Genomic DNA, 19,159 nt, shown 5'->3' with positions numbered 1-19,159 from the left:
TGTCAGGGAATACAAAAGGACCCCTCTCTTTCCAACCCATCTGTTCTACGTTTTCTCTGCTCCCATCCCTCTTTCTTTCTCCTGGCTCACTCTAACCATAACCATCCCCTCCCTACCCCCCCCCCCCCCCTCTATCTCTATCATTCACTCCCACATCTCGCCCTCCCTCCCTTCTCCTCTCTCTCTCTCTGTTTACCCTCTGTTCTCCAACATTTCTCTCTCTTCCTTTGCCTCTTTCCCATGTTTCCTCCCATCTCTGTATAACGATTAGGCTGCGGCTACATTGATCCGTTGTGTCTGTTCGTCTACGTCTGTTTTTTATTTGGTTTCAACAAGGAAGTATCCGTTTGTTGGGACAGGGTTGATGTCCGTCTCTGCCAGACTTGTGTCCCATTTTGACAGACAGAACATTTTCGGAGAGGGTGACATTTTGTAACTAAACACAGATGTGTGCAAGGTTCCTTCATTGTCCCTTGACAAAGTATTTTAACAGACAAAATGGAGTGCAGGCTTGCTATAGTCCTTTTTATGCAGGTTTATACCTGGGTCAAATACTTTGTGTTAAACAAGTGAAATAAACCACTTTTTGAAGCACATTATCTGGTGGGGACAGTACAACGAGATGATGTCTTGTTTGTTTTGGTCTGGGTCGGAGCTCGGTCAAGCTTTCTTTGTCTTTTTGAATGGTATTATAACCCCTAACATCAAGCTGTCTCTAGGGACCAGGAAAATGAGTTTGAGGCCAAATCCAAGGAAATGGTGTCACGCTTTCAGGAACGGGGATATAGAAACACTATCCTCCAGAGAACATAAACTATAACCAAACACCTGGACAGACATTACTATACAGAAAATGCTCCCAAACAAACAAAACATATAGTGGTATTTGTCACAAGATACAGTACAGAGGCAGAAAACATGAAATGGATTATGAAGAGGCATTGGGGTATTATTGAGAGTGATGGTATGATTAATCTTGGTTCCATGTCTTCCCTCGAACCACCATTAATCAGTTTTAGGAGATGCCCTACTGGTACACAGCCATCTTCAACCAAGCACCAATCACCCATCTGTAACCACTGCACGAATGTAATACAGACCAAGACGTTTATGGATTTTACATCTCAGAAGGAGTTCACCATTAATCACTTCATTAACTGAAAACCTTGTTTGCCATCTATAGGCTAGAATGTCCCTGTTGCAAAAAAATTATTATATTGGAAGAACAAAAATAAGTTTGCAGGATAGGCTAGCAGAACACAAATATGCCGTTCACACAGGGAATGTAAACTACCCTATGGCTAGACACTATTTGGACTTCCATAACAGTAACCCATCCACATTACCTTTGGTATTGACCATATCCCATCTTCCATACGAAAAGGTGACAAAGGAAGTAGTTTTGGATAGACAAATTACAGGCTACTAAACACCCAGGTCTAAATGAGGACCTGCTTTGTTGCAAACACCTATTGGTTGTTTGTGTTTCTGTAACCATTGCTATTGTTTGTATTCGCTATGTTGCTCTTTAATTTAGCTTTGATGAAGGGTGGGGGCCAGAACAACGGCATCTGCTGGAGTTTTTATGTCTACGCCCTCTCTAGGCCACAACATCATGTCCAAGTGGAAGAACTGTTTGACTCCCTGACGAAGGCTTGATGCCGAAAAGCATCTGAGTTTGTTTTTAATAGGTTTAATACAACCATGCCACGATAATAAAGGCATTTAGAGTGCCTTGGAGTTGTCTTTGTTTTTGATGTCTTTACAGTATGTATCCCATCCAAAGAGCACCTTAAACTAACACAATTTGAGTCCAGGAAGCGCTCCTACCCAAACATTTATTATACAGTCCAGCCATATACTAGGTTTTGACCTAGTCTTGTTTGTCTGCTGGACTATACCACCTTACTATCAATTACTATCTGGTGGACATTACAAGGGGGGGTCTCAGAATTTTGCGCTGCAGCTTCTTGGTCTTCCCCATGCCCTTAACATTTTTTATAATAATTGATAAAAAAAATTATTATAATTATTTTTTACATGGAATATAAAACAAAACATGACAGCACATAATACAATAATAATAATAATAATAATAATAATAATAATAATAATAATAATAATAATAATAATAATAATAATAATAATAATAATAATAATAATAATAATAATAAACAGAACATCACCAGACAATAATAATAATAACAATAATGACAATTGAATGACAGTAGAAATAACAAAAAATTATATATATATATATATATATATAATAAATACAGAACCTAAAAATAAAAACAAATTATATTATCACCGACACCACAAAAGACATTTCCTCCCCCGCTCCCACCCCAGGACCCCAGGACCCCCGGACCCCCCAGGACCAACACCCCAACCCTGCTCCGCTGCTAGATAGTGGACTTAACTTTCTCGGCCGCTGAGACCCACAGCTCAATGCTGGCCTGTCCCACCCCAATTACACGTGCAGTAGAGATTTCCATAAATGACATCCAGTAGTGTCGGAGACCAATTAATCATTGTGAGTTTCTCAGGTTGCTATTCTGCCTATGAGAGATAGTGGTAGGTTCATCCATTTGTGTAAGTCCTCTTCTATTGTTTTAAGCAGTGGGTTGAAGTTTGATGTACCAGGTCTGTCAACTCGGGGGAAATGTTAATACCCAGATACCGGATATTGCTAGTGGATAAGGGGATGGATGGGTTTCGGGCTGCCGAATTCCAACCATCTTTGCAAAGTGAATTGTAGATTTTTGAGAATATGTTTATTAGTTTGGTGGCTTCTTGTAGGTCAGTCAATTTTGTAGGTAGAGTAAAACATCATCAGCATTATAGACTGATCTTATGGTGTGTATTGAGAGTTTGGATTCCTTTAACTCATTGACTGCCACGCTGTTTTCCCATCATTACTCCCTGGAGCCATCGGGACCTGGAGCTTCAGAATTCACCTGATGTTAATGGTCTATCTAATGGGTCTACTAGGTCTTTATAGGTCTAGGTCTTTGTTATAGAATGACTCAAAAGTATTGTATATTTCTGATAGTATTGTCTCCCCTGCTAGGACTGCTAAATGATAGATTTTTAGTTTTTTTTTGCAGATATTTACTTTATTTGTTAGTGTGTTCAATATTTGTATGTAAATTGAAAAAAAAAGTTATTTCATTAACACTTTCAGCGCCAGAGGTCGCTGTTTACCTTGCCGTTGAAATGCCAACGCCTTTTACAGTAACATGGGGATACGTGGCTGTGTTTGCAGGCCTAAAGCTATATTATATATTATAGCTATGGATCTAATAATATAGTCGATTGTCATTGAGTTTCTTCCGGTCAAGATGCAAAAAACATAATTTTTCCATCCATACATTCCCGTTTTATACGGTCGTGAATATGAGTGTAGTTTCAGGGCGGTCTGGTGTAATTTCCAAAATGCTGCATAATGGCCAGCAACGTGTATTCTAGTAAAAGCGTTTCTTCCCTGGACTATACTGTTCTCAAATCAAATTTAGATTATCGGTATTATGTTTCATCATGGATGCATGAAAGGGGGGGGGGGCTTTGATCACTAGATGAGGTAGATAGATAGATAGATAGATAGATAGATAGATAGATAGATAGATAGATAGATAGATAGATAGATAGATAGATAGATAGATAGATAGATAGATAGATAGATAGATAGATAGATAGATAGATAGATAAACCATAAACAAAGTGTTGTGTGTTATATCATATACAGTACAGTCTCCACAGTCCTGGTTTATAAACAAATTAATAATGTCAATGAATAAGAAGATACGTTTTTTTATATATTTGTGTTTGTTTGTTGAAAATGTGCCCAGCTGCCTTGTGAAGACCAGATCATCCTACTGAAGGGCTGCTGTATGGAGATCATGTCCCTGCGTGCCGCCGTGCGCTACGACCCCGAGAGTGAGACGCTGACGCTCAGTGGAGAGATGGCGGTGAAGCGTGAGCAGCTGAAGAACGGAGGCCTGGGCGTGGTGTCAGACGCCATCTTTGATTTGGGCAAGAGCCTGGCGCAGTTTAACCTGGACGACACGGAGGTGGCACTGCTACAAGCCGTGCTGCTGCTGAGCTCAGGTCAGCTGGAAACCGTATCTTATTACTTATATTCATAGTCCTGGATGTGCTCAGGTCCGTTACTATCCTTAGAACATATTACTTATATTCATAGTCCTGGATGTGCTCAGGTCCGTTACTATCCTTAGAACATATGACTTATATTCATAGTCCTGGATGTGCTCAGGTCCGTTACTATCTTTAGAACATATGATTTATATTCATAGTCCTGGGCCCTCATTTATCAATGTTGCGTACGCACAGATATGTGCATAACCCGTGCGTACGATCGCGGAAATAAGCTTCCGTGCATTAGTTTCAACACTGGCGTGTTCAACTTCTGTATGACCCGTAATTCATTATAGTTAATTGTAAAATAGCGACAGTGTAATTATAACGGGCTCACGCACGAACAAGAGGTTGGCCTGCTTGTTTGGCACAGGGGCAGACGCAGAACACCCACCTCCAAACGCGATTAAATATTGTTTAAAATAAAAAGCGAAATACTATTATTTTGTGTGTCATGTTTCCAAATAAGATTGGCCACAACGAAATGCTTTCTACTTCAATTTGTTGGTTAGAATAGATTACCTCAGTTGAAACGTCAAAAGACAGTCTTTATTTTTTTTGTGAGCTCCGCGCACAGACGTGATAATAATAATAATAATAATAATAATAATAATAACAATAATAATAATAGCTTCATTTTATATAGCGCCTTTCAAGAGACCCAAGGTCGCTTTACATAGATAGGGGGGGGGGGATAACAAAGTAACAAACATAGTGGACAGACACAACATATAAATATGATGATGGGATTCAAGTTCGCGTTTTTATTGATCACATATAGGCAGGCTATACATTAGGGGTGGGAATCACCAGTTTCATCACGATACGATACGATATCGATTCTTTGGACAACGATACGATATTTTCCGATATCACAAAGTCTGCCACGATACGATACGATTTGATTCGATTCAGGTGCCTGCGATCGATATGAGACGATATTATATGCCCATTTAACACAATCAGTAACATTTAAATCAACAAAAAAAAGGCAATTTTAATATCATTTGACATTTTTATTTTTGAGCTCTTCCAGACATTTAAATGAAAAGCAATCTATTGTTTTTAATACAAATAGACCTCCTGTTCACTGTTTTTTTTTTTTTATATTAATATCCTATTCACTGTCACAGAGAAGACAGGAATAATAGCCCCAGCACTGCTGTGGCTAATGGGGATCCAAATAAACATAAACAGAGCTGTATTTTGGCTGGAAAAGGCATATTGGGAGTCCGAAGGTGCAGTACCGGCCAGATCCTGTTAGTGGGGCTATTTCGAGAATGCACCCTCCTTCCCAGTCCCCACTTCTCTCTGCCTATGGCTCTCGGTTAGCTTACGCTAACGTAACATTCTTTTCGATCTTTAACGTGGCGTGGGCATAATGGAATGGCGAGGATTGCAAAGCAGGTTAGATGCATTTGACCCATGGCGGAATAAAACAGCAGGGACATGTTTTGGGTTGCAGAATAGGCACACTAGCCTTGCTCTAGTGACGCTCTAGACGCTAATGCTGTGTGCTGTTGATCCGAGCCGAGCGGATACGAGGGATTTTCAAAATAAGAGTATCGCAATATGAATCGATCTTTTTACGTTGCATCGATCCTATTTGATTATTGATAATAGATCGATATATCCCACCCCTACTATACATGTCGTATAGCCAGGCTGCAACATCATACATGGCAGTGAGATTCATTGTTCTTGTATATGCTCTCGTATTATTGTTTATATAGGCTACCCAATACCGACATCAAAATAGATTGTGTATGCCTCTACAAATCATATGCAGGTAGAAGATTTACGGAAAATCCGTCGCGATTTGGAATAAAATTGAGGAGAACTTTAATCCCTGGGTATTAATAGAACGAAACGGAAAAAGGCAGTCATATTCCAGCACGGTCTTTATCAGTTAATATGGTCTTTAGGAAGTTAATAGATATCATATCCGACATCACCGTACGTGTACATGTCTGTCAGCCTGTCACATATTTCTCCATAAAACGCTTCGCTCGGCTTAGTCCATTTTTCCACATTTCATGGGGGTGTTCCATTACCGTATATGGTTAATTACGGGCGGTGCTATATGCAAATACTTAAAATCGTGCACGAGCGTGGAGCGTAGAACCTAATGGTATTTATCAACACGGAGTGTGCGTACGACCCGTGTACGCACGTGTGATGAATCCCGATTTTTCTGTGCGTACACACATTCTAAATTCTGTGCTTAAGAACAAAGATAGAACACTTTCTAAGAATTGTTGGATAAATGAGGGCCCTGGATGTGCTTAGGTCTGTTACTATCCTTAGAACATATGACTTATATTCATAGTCCTTCTTAGCATGCTGCTGATCAGAATGAATTATATCCCAAATGAAATCCAAGGAGCGCGCGCGAGCGGCAGCGCGGGCAACCAACTTGTGGCTGCTGTTCCAACGCACTTGTGTTGGGCTGCGGTAGCAGTGGAGCGCTATGAAATGCGCTGAACTAGAAAGCGTAACGTTATTATGTTTCGCATTTTTAACAACCAACTACCAGATTCACTCGTGTATAAACAAAGCCCATACAGTTATGAAATGCGCTGAACTAGAAAGCGTAACGTTATTATGTTTCGCGTTCCATTGATTAACGCCATTACCTGCTGTGCTGTAGGAAGCAGAGGTACAGTAAGTTACAGTAGGTGTAGGTTACATGTTTAATCAAAGCCCATACAATTTTTTAGATGAATGATTGTGGATATAATATAGAAAACACATCATTATGATATTGTCAGAGGGAGAGGCATGACTTCGCGACAGCCATATTAGACACTCACTGTACATCAGTGTGGAACTGTAACGTTATATGTTATTTCGCCCGTGGAGGCTGCTGAGCCTGAAGCGCCAGCGGGGCGACGCGGTGGTTTATCCCCGGCTTTCGTGCGCCGCCGCCGGCTTGATACAGCTTCAGCAGCAGCAGCGGCGGTGCTCTGTTGTAGGAAGCCCTTCAATGACAGCGGCGCGCTCTCATATTTTGCGAATGCATAAACTATATCTTAAATTATGGCTATGTGTCTAATATGGCTGTCGCTTATCAATGACTTCGCGAAAAGCTGAACACAAGTTGGTTGCCTTTAATATTCACGCGTCCAGAGCATGTATGCTTTTCATTCATTTAAGACACATAACATACACCCTCTGTTCTCATTGCAATGTGTTTTTTATTCTTTCTTATTCAGTAGGAAGGAGGAAGAACACTATATCGTGGGTGTTCATATGACTTGTATTCTGCTTACAGCTTCGAAATTCCACTTGTTTCGTTTAACGTAAAGCCTTTTAAATATAATCAAAACGTTCCCGTGTTTCTGCGGTCTGCGCAAAATAATAACGAGTTGAGCTACGCGGAGCGCAGTCAGTCAGTACACCCCGTATATTCCGATAATGCTATATAAACCATATAAACTACTGTTGCTATTTTACAATGAACTATAATGAATTACGGTTCATACATTACGGTTCATACAGAACACGCCAGTGTTGAAACTAATGCACAGAAGCTTATTTCCTTGTTGTAATAATATATTCTACCAACGGGCGCCAGCTACGCATGCTCTGGGCTGTGCGTAGACATACGCACAAAGTCAAGTTCACGTTCAAATTGATAAATCCCACACTTTGCTTAGGAATGGTCGTATGCACGGGTTAAGCACATATCTGTGCGTATGCAACGTTGATGAATGAGGGCCCCCCATTCCTATGTAGTTTTAACTTTGAGAACTTAATGATTGCCATTGCCGTCAGCTTTCAGCAATCCTTGTAATCCAGATGTATATGAATAGGGGGATTTTATACTTCAAGGGAAGTTTGCTCTCATTCAGCATTTTTTTTTCTCCATGGGGAAAGTTTCACGGTACGCAGCTGAGCTGACCACACAATCTGGTTATGACTGTAGCCGCTGGGAGAATGAACGTGGTTCAGGAATAGACTGAAGCTCCTTCACACAGCCGAATGAACAGACTCACATAGACGTGAATGTTAGGTGTGAAGTGGCCGGTCATTGAAAATTATTGAAGTTGTTTTCATCAAGATGTTTTACAAAAACATAAAAAAAAATAAAGAACAAATCAAACGGCCCCAAAACATGCCGTATTGAATTACTCCCAACTTTATATTGCCTTACTTTAAACTTAACATTCACTTCCTTTATACTTTACACTCAATTCCCCTTTGTACTTTACACTTACTCTTTTCCTCCTTTCCCTCCACTCTGGAGCAAGACCTATAACCAGATCTTTTTTCAGTATAAATTACACCAACTTTACACTCACTTACTTTACACTTTACACTCACTTACTTTATACTTTACATTCACTTACTTTACACTTTACATTAATTTACTTTGCACTTTACATTCACCTACTTTACACTCACTTACTTTACACTTTACATTAACTTACTTTACACTTTACAGCCACTTACTTTGCATGTTACACCCACTTCCCCCTTGTACTTTACACTCACTCTTCTCGCTCTCTCCCCGCAGACCGCTCGGGCCTGACGTGCGTGGAGAAGATCGAGAAGTGCCAGGAAACCTACCTGCTGGCATTCGAGCACTACATTAACTACCGCAAGCACAACATTCCTCACTTCTGGCCCAAGCTCCTGATGAAAGTGACGGACCTGCGGATGATCGGAGCCTGCCACGCCAGCCGCTTCCTCCACATGAAAGTGGAGTGTCCCAACGAACTCTTCCCTCCACTCTTCTTGGAGGTCTTTGAGGATCAGGAGGTGTGAGACGCCCCCCGCCCATCCTCCCTGGAAGAGGACGCCGGGGAGCCAATCTGAGAAAATGGGAAGGGCCATTTTTCTTCTTTTTATTTTTTTACAAGGGAGGGAGGGAGGGTCTTCGTGGCAAGACGGACTTAAATGTTTCTCCGAACTGACACTCGCGTACCTGGTTTTAAAACGACAACAACAACAACAACAACAACAACAATAACAATACACCAGCAGCAGGAGACTCAAAACAAACAAAGGATTATATTTTTTGTTTACATGTCCCTTTCCTCCTCCTCCATCTCCGCCAGCGCAGCCACCTCACTCGGTTTTTTAAATCAGTTTGGGGGCCCTTCTGTCTGAGCTTGATGTCTTATCTAGAGTTGCAGCCATTTGCCAAGGTGCACACACATAAACACATATACACCTGCACAGACATACACACACACACACACAGACACAGACACCTCAGCTCCTCGGACTGGCAACCCCTCCGTAGCTCTGCGGGGAGGGGGGGGGGGGGGGGGTTGGGACCCCCTCTCTGTCTGGGCCTGTGCAGCAGCACCGCCGGACTAGAGGGTGGTGGTCACAGCTCACAGCTTTACACCTGTTCCAATCCCTGCTACCGGCCCTCCCAAACCGGGGCAGACGCGTTCAGTGTTAATCCCTGAATTAGTGTTTAATCCCCCGGCATTGATTCAGGGGACACCCAAATGAAAGATGCTCTCATGCGCGCGTGCCCAGGCCCGGCCTTGAGGCGCGTTTCGAAGCACGAGCAGATGCTTAAAAGCATCACTTTTTTGGGGGGGGGCGTCTGACGACCGCATTTAGAGCTAAGCTACCAGATAAAAATGTTAATAATCAACTCCTCCTCGAGTCAAACTGAGCCGTTTTAAACTGTCTGGAGATGTGAGCCTGTTTTAAACCCCAGTTATACCGGTGCTATATTTATAAGGCTACTCCAGTTATTATGATATTGTGTTGTCTACCTTTTAAAGGAAAAAAAACTGCAGACCATGGCTCCGTATCTACCTTCAGCTCTGTCATCGGACCGGCGCCTGTGACACACACGCACACACACACACACACACACACATGCACGCATACACACACGCACGCACACACACACATACACACACGCACACACACACACACACGCACATGCACACACACATACACACGCACACACACACCGCACACACACACACGCATGCACACACACACACACATACACACACGCACATACACACATACACACACGCACACACACACACACACACACACACGCACACACACACACACACACACCCTGAGCAGACCTGCCTTGTCATTGCCCATGCTGCTTGCGCCAGCGGTAAAACCTCTCATGAATGACAATTGAGCCCTTCTCCCTCCAAGGAGAGTCACTGCAGTAGAGGAGGAGGAGGAGGAGGAGGAGGAGGAGGAGGAGGAGGAGGAGGAGGAGGAGGAGGAGGGGAGGGGAGGGGAGGGGGAGTAGACGCTAATAGGATTTCACTCAGGGGAGGGAGGGAAAGAGAGAAGGACGAGAAGGAACAGGGTGAGAGAGAGAGCGAGAGAGAGAGGGAAGATGAGATTTAAGAGCTGGCCAGTAGATTCGGGGGCCGGGGAGTCAGATGTGAATCTATGCAGACTCTCCCACACCCAGCCTCCAAGGAGGGTTTGAATAGCAGCAACAAGGAGCAAGGCAGGGAAGCTCAGCTTACACACACACACACACACACACACACACACACACACACACACACACACACACACACACACACACACACACACACACACACACACACACACACACACACACACACACACACACACACACACACACACACATCCTCTCTCTCTTTCTCTCATCTCTTACTCTTACACACACACACACACGCACATCCTCTCTCTCTCTCTCTCGCTTTCTCTCATCTCTCTTACACACACACACACACCCTCTCTCATACACACACACACACACACACATCTTATCTCTTTCATACACACACACATACTGTACGTACATACATACATACATACATACATACATACATACATACATACATACATACATACATACATACATACATACATACATACATACATACATACATACATACATACATACATACATACATACATACATACATACATACATACTACAGCATCACCTCAGAAAACGTGAATGCCTCATTTTACTGTATGCTCTGCACTGCGGTGCTAATATATATATATATTAGCCCTAACCTGCAGGGTTCTGTTTAGAGTCCACAACTCGGTCGGACCTCAGCTCAGTGTGGCCCCATGCAGGCTCCTGTACACATCTGCCTTTTGACCGCGGGCATCACTGAGAGCAGGCGACAGGCCACGATGGCTGCCATTTACCTCAAAAGTGGGCACACCCCCAGGCTGGGGCGGCGAAACTGTCCCTGTACCGTCAGGCTCTACCTCACCTCTCTGGAAACAGGGCAGCTGCCCAAAGCCTCCTCCTCAACATGCACACACACATTATTCACATTAGCATGTGCAGGAGAACACACGAAGGTGGATCATTTTGCATGGATACAGACATGTAGACATGTACAAAAAAGAATGACAAATCACAGACACACATACACACACAAATCCAGTACACACACATCCTCAGTACTCTCACTCAGTTGAAATGAAATACCACTGAAGACAGGAGGGCCGACCGCTCCCCCGGGTGATCGGGTGTCCGTAGCCGACCCCGGGGGGGGCGGTACCCATCATGCTCGGGTTCTCTTTTTGTTATACGGGACCAAGTGTCATCTTTTGGAATTTGGAATCCCTTTTTTCTGTCAAAACAGAAGCAAACTCACGCAACGAAGGACAATGTGGATGTACAGCCCAGCTGACGCCCATCTAGACCACGTGGCAATGGCATGGAGGACGATGACATAGAGCCACGTCCATAGAAAACATATAGAAAGGGCAGTTCCTAAGTGTATCACAGTAACCTCCATCGGTACTGCCATAGAATTTGAATAACGAATTGACGTGAGCGTTGCTTCGTGCATGGACTAGTGCTTTGGACACAGGAAGTTGGAATGTTCAACCCAACTGTCACTGGAATGTTCAGTGCAATCACGCCTTTTCCATGGCGACTCGTCTGCTTTCTGAGTCGCGTGCACCTTACCAATCACTCGTCTCTACGGCAACGCGATCAAACGTTCTCCGACAGCCGCATCAAGTGCGCCGGCCGAGTGACCATTTAGCAATGTTGATCTGAAAAGGAATGCCCATTCTATCTGTTAGATTATGTGGGCAAGCCTGAAAGTGTTTTAACAAGCACAAGACCTCCAGACTCGCGGCACCCCTGTACCGCATGTGTAGATGCAGCGAGGCGGCGCTCGGTCAGAAAGGGGGCAACAGCAGATTAATAGCAGGTGCGGTCCTGGACAACAAGGCTGTAAACTGTAGAGGTTACTTCACGTCACGTCAGACACGGAACGTACGCAAGCTAAACGAGGTAGCGGTGATGTGTGATAGAATACATTTTAAAAGGTCAAGGGGTTTTATTATTAGACAGAGATGAGGGCACAAGGTGGCACTAAGTGACTTAATTTAGGACCCCATGACCCTGTTATGGATGGGTCATAGGTCATGGGTAACTATGACAACTTTGCTACAGATTATTTTTCTTCTTCACCCCTCACGTTCAGCTATAGCCGGCTTAACCGAACAGCTGATCTGGCCGGTATACTGTCACACTCCTTAGACATGCTCTTAGAGAGGCTAGACATGCTCTTAGAGAGGCTAGACATGCTCTTAGAGAGGCTAGACATGCTCTGTACATCACACAGCAGCAAACAGCTCTGCCCCAAGTGCCTTATTAATGTAACAAAGCCTGACCTCCGCAATCAAATTAGTTTCAAGAAGAAGGCGGTAATAACTGTTAGGGATGCACCGAATGGGAAATTCTTGGCCGAAACCGATACCGAAAATAGAAAACAGTTGGCCGAAAACCGAATGCCGAAAGGCCGAAAATGATTCATAGAATAGATTTTTTTTTACCAATGTTGTGGAACATTATGATTATGGAAAAATATATGATTATGGCTAAACTTAACTTAAAAAATTAATAATCACTATTATGGGTCCATAAAACATTTATTCAGCACTTCTGAATGCATACAGCACATTAATTCCATCTTTTCTCTGGCTGCCGCGGCGGACATCTGTGCTCTACTGAGCGCACCTTTCTAGTCCCCAGTTGAATGTGCTCTCTTGACTCGGCACAGTAGACGCGCGACGTGTATGCTCGAGAAAGATTATATTATCAACGACAGACAGCGTCAATGTGAGAAACACTATCCCCCCCTCTCGCTCTGAACAATATGCATATTAGATCACTCAGTGATTAACCGCGACGGGCATATAGTAAATAAGGATGTTAAAGACGCATTTATTGGACGCGTTGCGCGCAGAGTTTACATAGAAACAGCGCGACTCCCGACAGTGCGACATCATCACAACAACACGCGTTAGGTTACAGGTTGTTTCTGTTTCGGTATTATATTTTCGGTGAAAAAACTCTTTCGGCCAAAAACTTTTGGTAGCCGAAATTTCGGTGCATCCCTAATAACTGTTGAGTGCACGCGTACATAGTGTCACGAATAATCAAATAATGAGCTTGTCTGAACTGAGTCATGCAGTGATATAGTTATCAGAAGAGCAACATGTTACGCGCCGGAGGTCGGAACATCAAAAATGAAATGGACGACACTAAAATGTGTCTGCGGAAGTGAGTTATAGCCTATTTCTTCCTTAAATAATTATCTACTAAGGGGACCACGCATTCCTATTCCTACCAATACAGCCCATTTTGTTTACCTCAAATACCCTGTGACAGGTACTTCTAAACATTTATTCTATTACAGATTACTGACACCTTGTCTAACTACTTGATAGCCACTAACATTATCACTGCGGCTGCCCACTGCTCCTGAGAAGTTACAATGGGTTAAATGCAGATGACAATTACCTGGTATAGTGCCTCAGACCTCAAGGCAACCTGTGTGACATAGAAACCCTTCTTGTAGCCTTGGTTACATCATTCTTTTGTGAAGGATGAAAAGTAAGCCTTGTTGTCCTGGACTGCAACTGCTATTTGTCTGCTGTTGCCCCCATTCTCATCGAACAGCACCTCACTGCACCTACACGTGCAGGACAGGTGTGCCGTGGACCTGGGCGCTTTTGTGCTTGTTATTTGGCAAGTAGCCACATTGTAAGCGGGATACTTGTTGCTATGTCAGGCGTGTCCTCACAGTCTATGGTCCTCACCTCTAACGTTATCTGTTGTCCTCCGTGTGTCCACACCTCTGTATCGGTGGTTATAGCTGTATGTCCTCAGCTCCTACTCATGTGTGCAGGACAGCATCCGTATGCGCTAACTAGGTTAACTAAATTAGGCAAAACTCTAACATGTTAGGGTTGGCTGAAGTAACGTTAGGCAATAAAGCTGTGCTTCCAAAATCTCACGTAAGGAGCATAATGCTGTGCGAAGTCAGGAGAAAGAAAGGCGTCGCTACAAGCAGCTGTTGATATTTTGCAAGTGAAAACGGGATAGTGGCAGGCGAGGTGATGATTTTCGGAAAATGCAAAGAAAGGCATCGCTAGAAGCACCACCTGGGCATGTGTCCTACAAAAGGTCCCTTCCAGATCGTCCACGAGTGAGTGAGTGAGTGAGTGAGTGAGTGAGTGAGTGAGTGAGTGAGTGAGTGAGTGAGTGAGTGAGTGACCACATTTTTCCACGCGTCACCCACGACGGCAGTCCTGCATGGCGTGGGGGGGAAAATACTCTTTTATTTAATTTTTTACACAATGCCAAGCAGTAGTTTGTAAAACTGGGCGATGGGACAGGAGTATGTACGCGGAGGAATACATGCGGAGTGGCAGGGACCCGTGGTCACTCGTCACAGCTGGACATGCCTCACTTCCTGCCTCAGCATTGTTGGAGCGACGCTGGGAAGAGGAGGAGAGCGGAACTGGAACCTGACCGTGATCAGACCTCAGAGTCACTCTGCTGGAGGAGCCACGGTCTGAACCCACCACCCCTCCTCCCTGCAACATCACCGCCCCTACCCAGCCAGGCTGGTGGGAGTTTTTGCACTACTGCAGTGGTCCCCAGCACTTGCCCCCCCCCCCCCCCCACTTCATTGCTCTCCTTGTGACTTGTATGTAAAGCATGCCCCCCATTGATCAGCTCTGTTTAACAGAGGCTCACTGAAGTGGGCTTGGTCCAAGATCGTGTCACAGTGTCAGTATTAGACTAACCCCCCTCCCCGCCCCCTTGTCCTGTCAACTCCAGAGATGACCTTGGATGTGGGTGGGGGGGTGGGGTACTGGTGGACGCGGTCAAAGGGGGAACCCTATCAGCACTTACTCACCCACCTTATGGTAGCACTGGCCCCGGTAACGTTTTAAACACCGGGCCATTAACCCCCCCATGACCCCCCCCCCCCCCCCCCCCCCCCCCCTTACATCCTCTACCCTCCACATCCCACTTATCGACGTGGCCACCCCTGAGTGTGAGGGGGGCCCGAAAATCGGCCACAGAATCATTGACACCAAACGGAACCCAGGCCTCTCCCTTGTGAGACAAGGCTGTGGCCATAGCCCCCTAGAGGAGGCACCACCGAATGAATGTTAGCAAAGCGGCAAAGCAGCGAAGCAGTGGGAAAGTGACAGAGTGAGAGAGAGAGAAAGACAGAGAGAAGGCAAGGGCTCAGCCCCCGCCACCATCAGTGACACAGGCTGGAGGGCACCACGTGGCAGGTTGCCGAGATGATGTTACGAACTTGGAGGAAAATGGGGAGACGGCGATGTATGAGATGGCCTCCCCCTCTACTCCCATGGTGAGAAAAGACCCTGCATTCCACTGATGCGGGTTACGGAATTCCAACCTTTGAAAAAACACTCAGTGTAAATGACAAGAAAAAAACAACAACAACAACAACAACAACAACAAAAATCTTGCAACAGTAATGTCCTTCGTTCTCGTTGTGAGCTGACGGGGTTATGTGTGTGTGACAATAGGGGTTAACATGCTGCTTTACCTTCGGATTTAGATTATGGAGAGAGAAAAAAATATATATAAAATGATTTTAAACCCAGAAAACAAAATGAAAAGAAAGAAAAGTTGACTTAAAAAAAATAAGGACTCCTGAACAAAAAAGGCTTGGAGATTGAGCTTCTTTTATTTTTTTCAATTTATCAATGTTTTTTTTTCTTTTTTCTTGTCTGTTTTGATGCTTAAACTGCTCTGTGTAAAAGAGGGAAAAAAATAACAGCCGTAGTCACTTTTTGACCATGCGTGCAGTCAGTGTAACATAGGAAAATTCACTTCTTTTTTCACACCATCTATAGTTTGTGTTAATAAGCCAACTGCTCTGTTGTCTGTGTATCTGTCCAATTGTCCGTCCCCTTCTTATCAAGAGGAATTTACAACCAACAACAAACAAGAAATGTTTCTTTTTTCGTTTTTTTTTTATATATATATATATATTTTGTTTCCTTTTTTAATCAAAGAAGACTTAAAAAAAAAAAAAAAAAAAAAAAAACACAAACAGGAAAAATAATGCAACCGTAACTGAAAATAGAGAGAAACTGAAACACAATCTTGTCCTACCTCACACACAACACAAAACTCAAACAACCTTGGGAGGAGTCTTGTTTTGCAGGCACATGTGAAAGTGCAGAAATGCATATATATAGAGAGAAAAAAGATGTACATTAAAGGTATATATATATGTGCTTGTGGCACGTACGCATCAGTGGTAGTTATGAAACGACTCCTCCCCTCAAGCTTTGGTGCTCTCTCCTGTATAATTGGCTCCAGGACGTCTGTGGATGCAGATTTAATATGAAAAGGAAAAAAAATTCTCCCAAACATGTGTGCAGCCCCCGTGTCCACGAGGACAGACAAAGTCGGACAAAAAAAAATGTGAACGGCCCGGAGTTTGAGGGATGGTGTGTGTTTTCGTAATGGCTTCATGGTATTGAATGTAGCTGACAGGATGGGGCTGGAGCTGAACCCAGCAACCTCACTTCCACTCACCAGCAGAATGGACAGTGGTGCCACACAGACGTTACAAACAAACCAACAAACTGAGAATATGTATGCTCACCTGCAAGGTGCAATACTATGTTCTGTTCTGTATTTTTTTATTTTATAATTTTTTTTGTTTCGTTTTTTATTTTCATTTTTGTTGTGTAATTCTTTTGGCCATAACCAAGGATGTAAATACAAAAAAAAAAGAAAAAAAAGAGAAAGATGAAATCGGTATATGTAAAACCATATGCAACACTCACAAAACCACCAGATGTGGCAAGGGGCGCGGAGAGAGAGGGAAAAAAAAGAGAATGAAAAAAAAAACGTTGCTGCATCTCACCATCTTGTAAAAGTAAGAGGAAAACATAATGCAAAGCATGTGTAATGCTCCATACATCTGTACGTGTGCTTGTGTGCACTCTCTCACACGCGCATGCTGACCCATATTCAGAAGTGCCCGTGACATTGAATCATTCAACCCAGTGCCTCCTCTTGTTTGCAAAGAGATAGCTACACACCCCCCATATCCTCTCACAACATGCAGCACGCTACACGGGAGTGACCACACTGTGTGTGTGTGTGTGTGTGTGGGTGTGCGTGCCTGTGTTCAACTTTGTAAAAAAGACTGAGCTCTTCCAGACTATGGATGTGGGTGGGTTCGCTCGCAGTCGCAGTGGGCTAAGGTCCAGAGGGCATGAAGGGTATTATTTAGTCTGGTGGGAAGTGGAACGTTTTGGGATGGGAGATATCAATAGATCATTGTCAACCCCCTAGGAAGAACCTCGACTGAGCTGGTAGCCGACACCCACATCATAGCTGGAAAAGTCCCAAACCGGACCCCCCTGACCGTCCCTCCACGCCCCCCGACCCTCTGTTGCTCTATCGTGGTCCAGTCCAACATATTGACATTGAACGAGGACAGAGATGCTCTGTGATGTTTTTGGTTTTTCTGGTTCTGTTTGGATCCCCCCCCCCCCTATGCCAAATGTAGAGTTTGTGAAGACACGCAAGTAGCAAGATGTCTATGCAATTTCCCTTCGACATCCCTCCAAAAAGCGAGCTCGCTGTAACAATGAGCCGCTCCCACCAGTCTTGCTTATTTTGTTCAAATCAATCTCAACTTGGTTGGCCTCCAGAGAGATTCCAGAGGTCCTCTATTCCTCCTGGGAGCTAAGACCCTTGCTACTTTGTGCGGGCGAGGGTCAGGACCGCTCGACTGAGCTCTAACCCGGCTCACCGGCTGCTCCCTGGGGTCCACTAAAGCCCACTCTTTGAGATAGTCCAAGTCCCGGAGACGTCGGGCACGGGGATGTTGTGGAGGACGAGATGATATGAGATGTGCTGTTTTTTGTAAACTGCTCCAAAAGTAGTCTGTGTATGTACGTGTATGTGTGTGTTTGGGTATGATATGTGTGTACTTGATCCCAACGCTCTCATTATCTGGTGGATCAGTGCTAGCAAAGGGCCAGCAGACTCAAATTCCAAGGCTTGAACAAGACCTAGATTCTAGCTTTTAAAAGAAATAATCATTGCATAGTTAAGCTTTAAGTATTTAATCCAGCGGCCAAATGAATGTAACGTCAGGCATAAGTGTGGCTCAGTGGGTGGCAAGTGGCGTAGGTTGATGAGATATATACCGCCGCTAAGGGTCAAGGAGCAGGGCCTGCAGACTTGACCGATTGGCCCTCTTCGTGGCAGCCGTTCTGACTCGTCATAGATGGGTAAAACAAAGGTGTAACCAATGGATAATATATTGAATAATGAATAGATATTCTGTATCCATGGTTTCAATTTGGTCATAATGGTTGCCCCGTCTATGACGTCATAATGGCTGCTGTGAAAAGGGTCATACACTGATGAACAATCAATGAATAAACCGCGCCACCGCATAGAGGCATCTTGACTGCCACTGGCCACTGAATTTGGAGAAAGAAAAAAAGAAAAACAAAGCACTTTGAGCCCCAAACCCAGCTATTGTAGTAAATAGTGGATAATGATTGCGACAAAAGAATAACATACCCCTCTAAAACAGCCAAATGCCTCTTGCACTCTTTAAATGTTACTTTGAATTAGTTGAAACCATTATAGTTACCACAGCATTGCGTGGGTGAAGAAAACGTGTAGATAGTGTAGTTTAACATTTGTATTATTATTGTTATTTTCTTTTTT

At 43.9% G+C, this 19,159-nt stretch overlaps 1 protein-coding gene across 1 annotated transcript in view; it reads left to right on the top strand.

Annotated features, from left to right (window-relative positions):
* The window catches only part of LOC311235372 (thyroid hormone receptor alpha-B), a 73,555-nt gene extending 64,567 nt beyond the window's left edge, over positions 1–8,988 (top strand). The window contains exons 7-8 of the mRNA XM_084322817.1: positions 3,852–4,110; positions 8,678–8,988. Coding sequence (XP_084178943.1) covers positions 3,852–4,110; positions 8,678–8,928 — 510 coding nt within the window. The 3' untranslated portion in view covers positions 8,929–8,988. The remainder of the gene's footprint in view (positions 1–3,851; positions 4,111–8,677) is intronic.
* Positions 8,989–19,159: the final 10,171 nt, after the last annotated feature.

This window comes from Notolepis coatsorum (genome assembly GCF_963971535.1).
Source record: "Notolepis coatsorum genome assembly, chromosome: 10".
Classification (NCBI taxonomy): domain Eukaryota; kingdom Metazoa; phylum Chordata; class Actinopteri; order Aulopiformes; family Paralepididae; genus Notolepis; species Notolepis coatsorum.
This window is presented reverse-complemented; position numbering and strand designations above follow the sequence as displayed.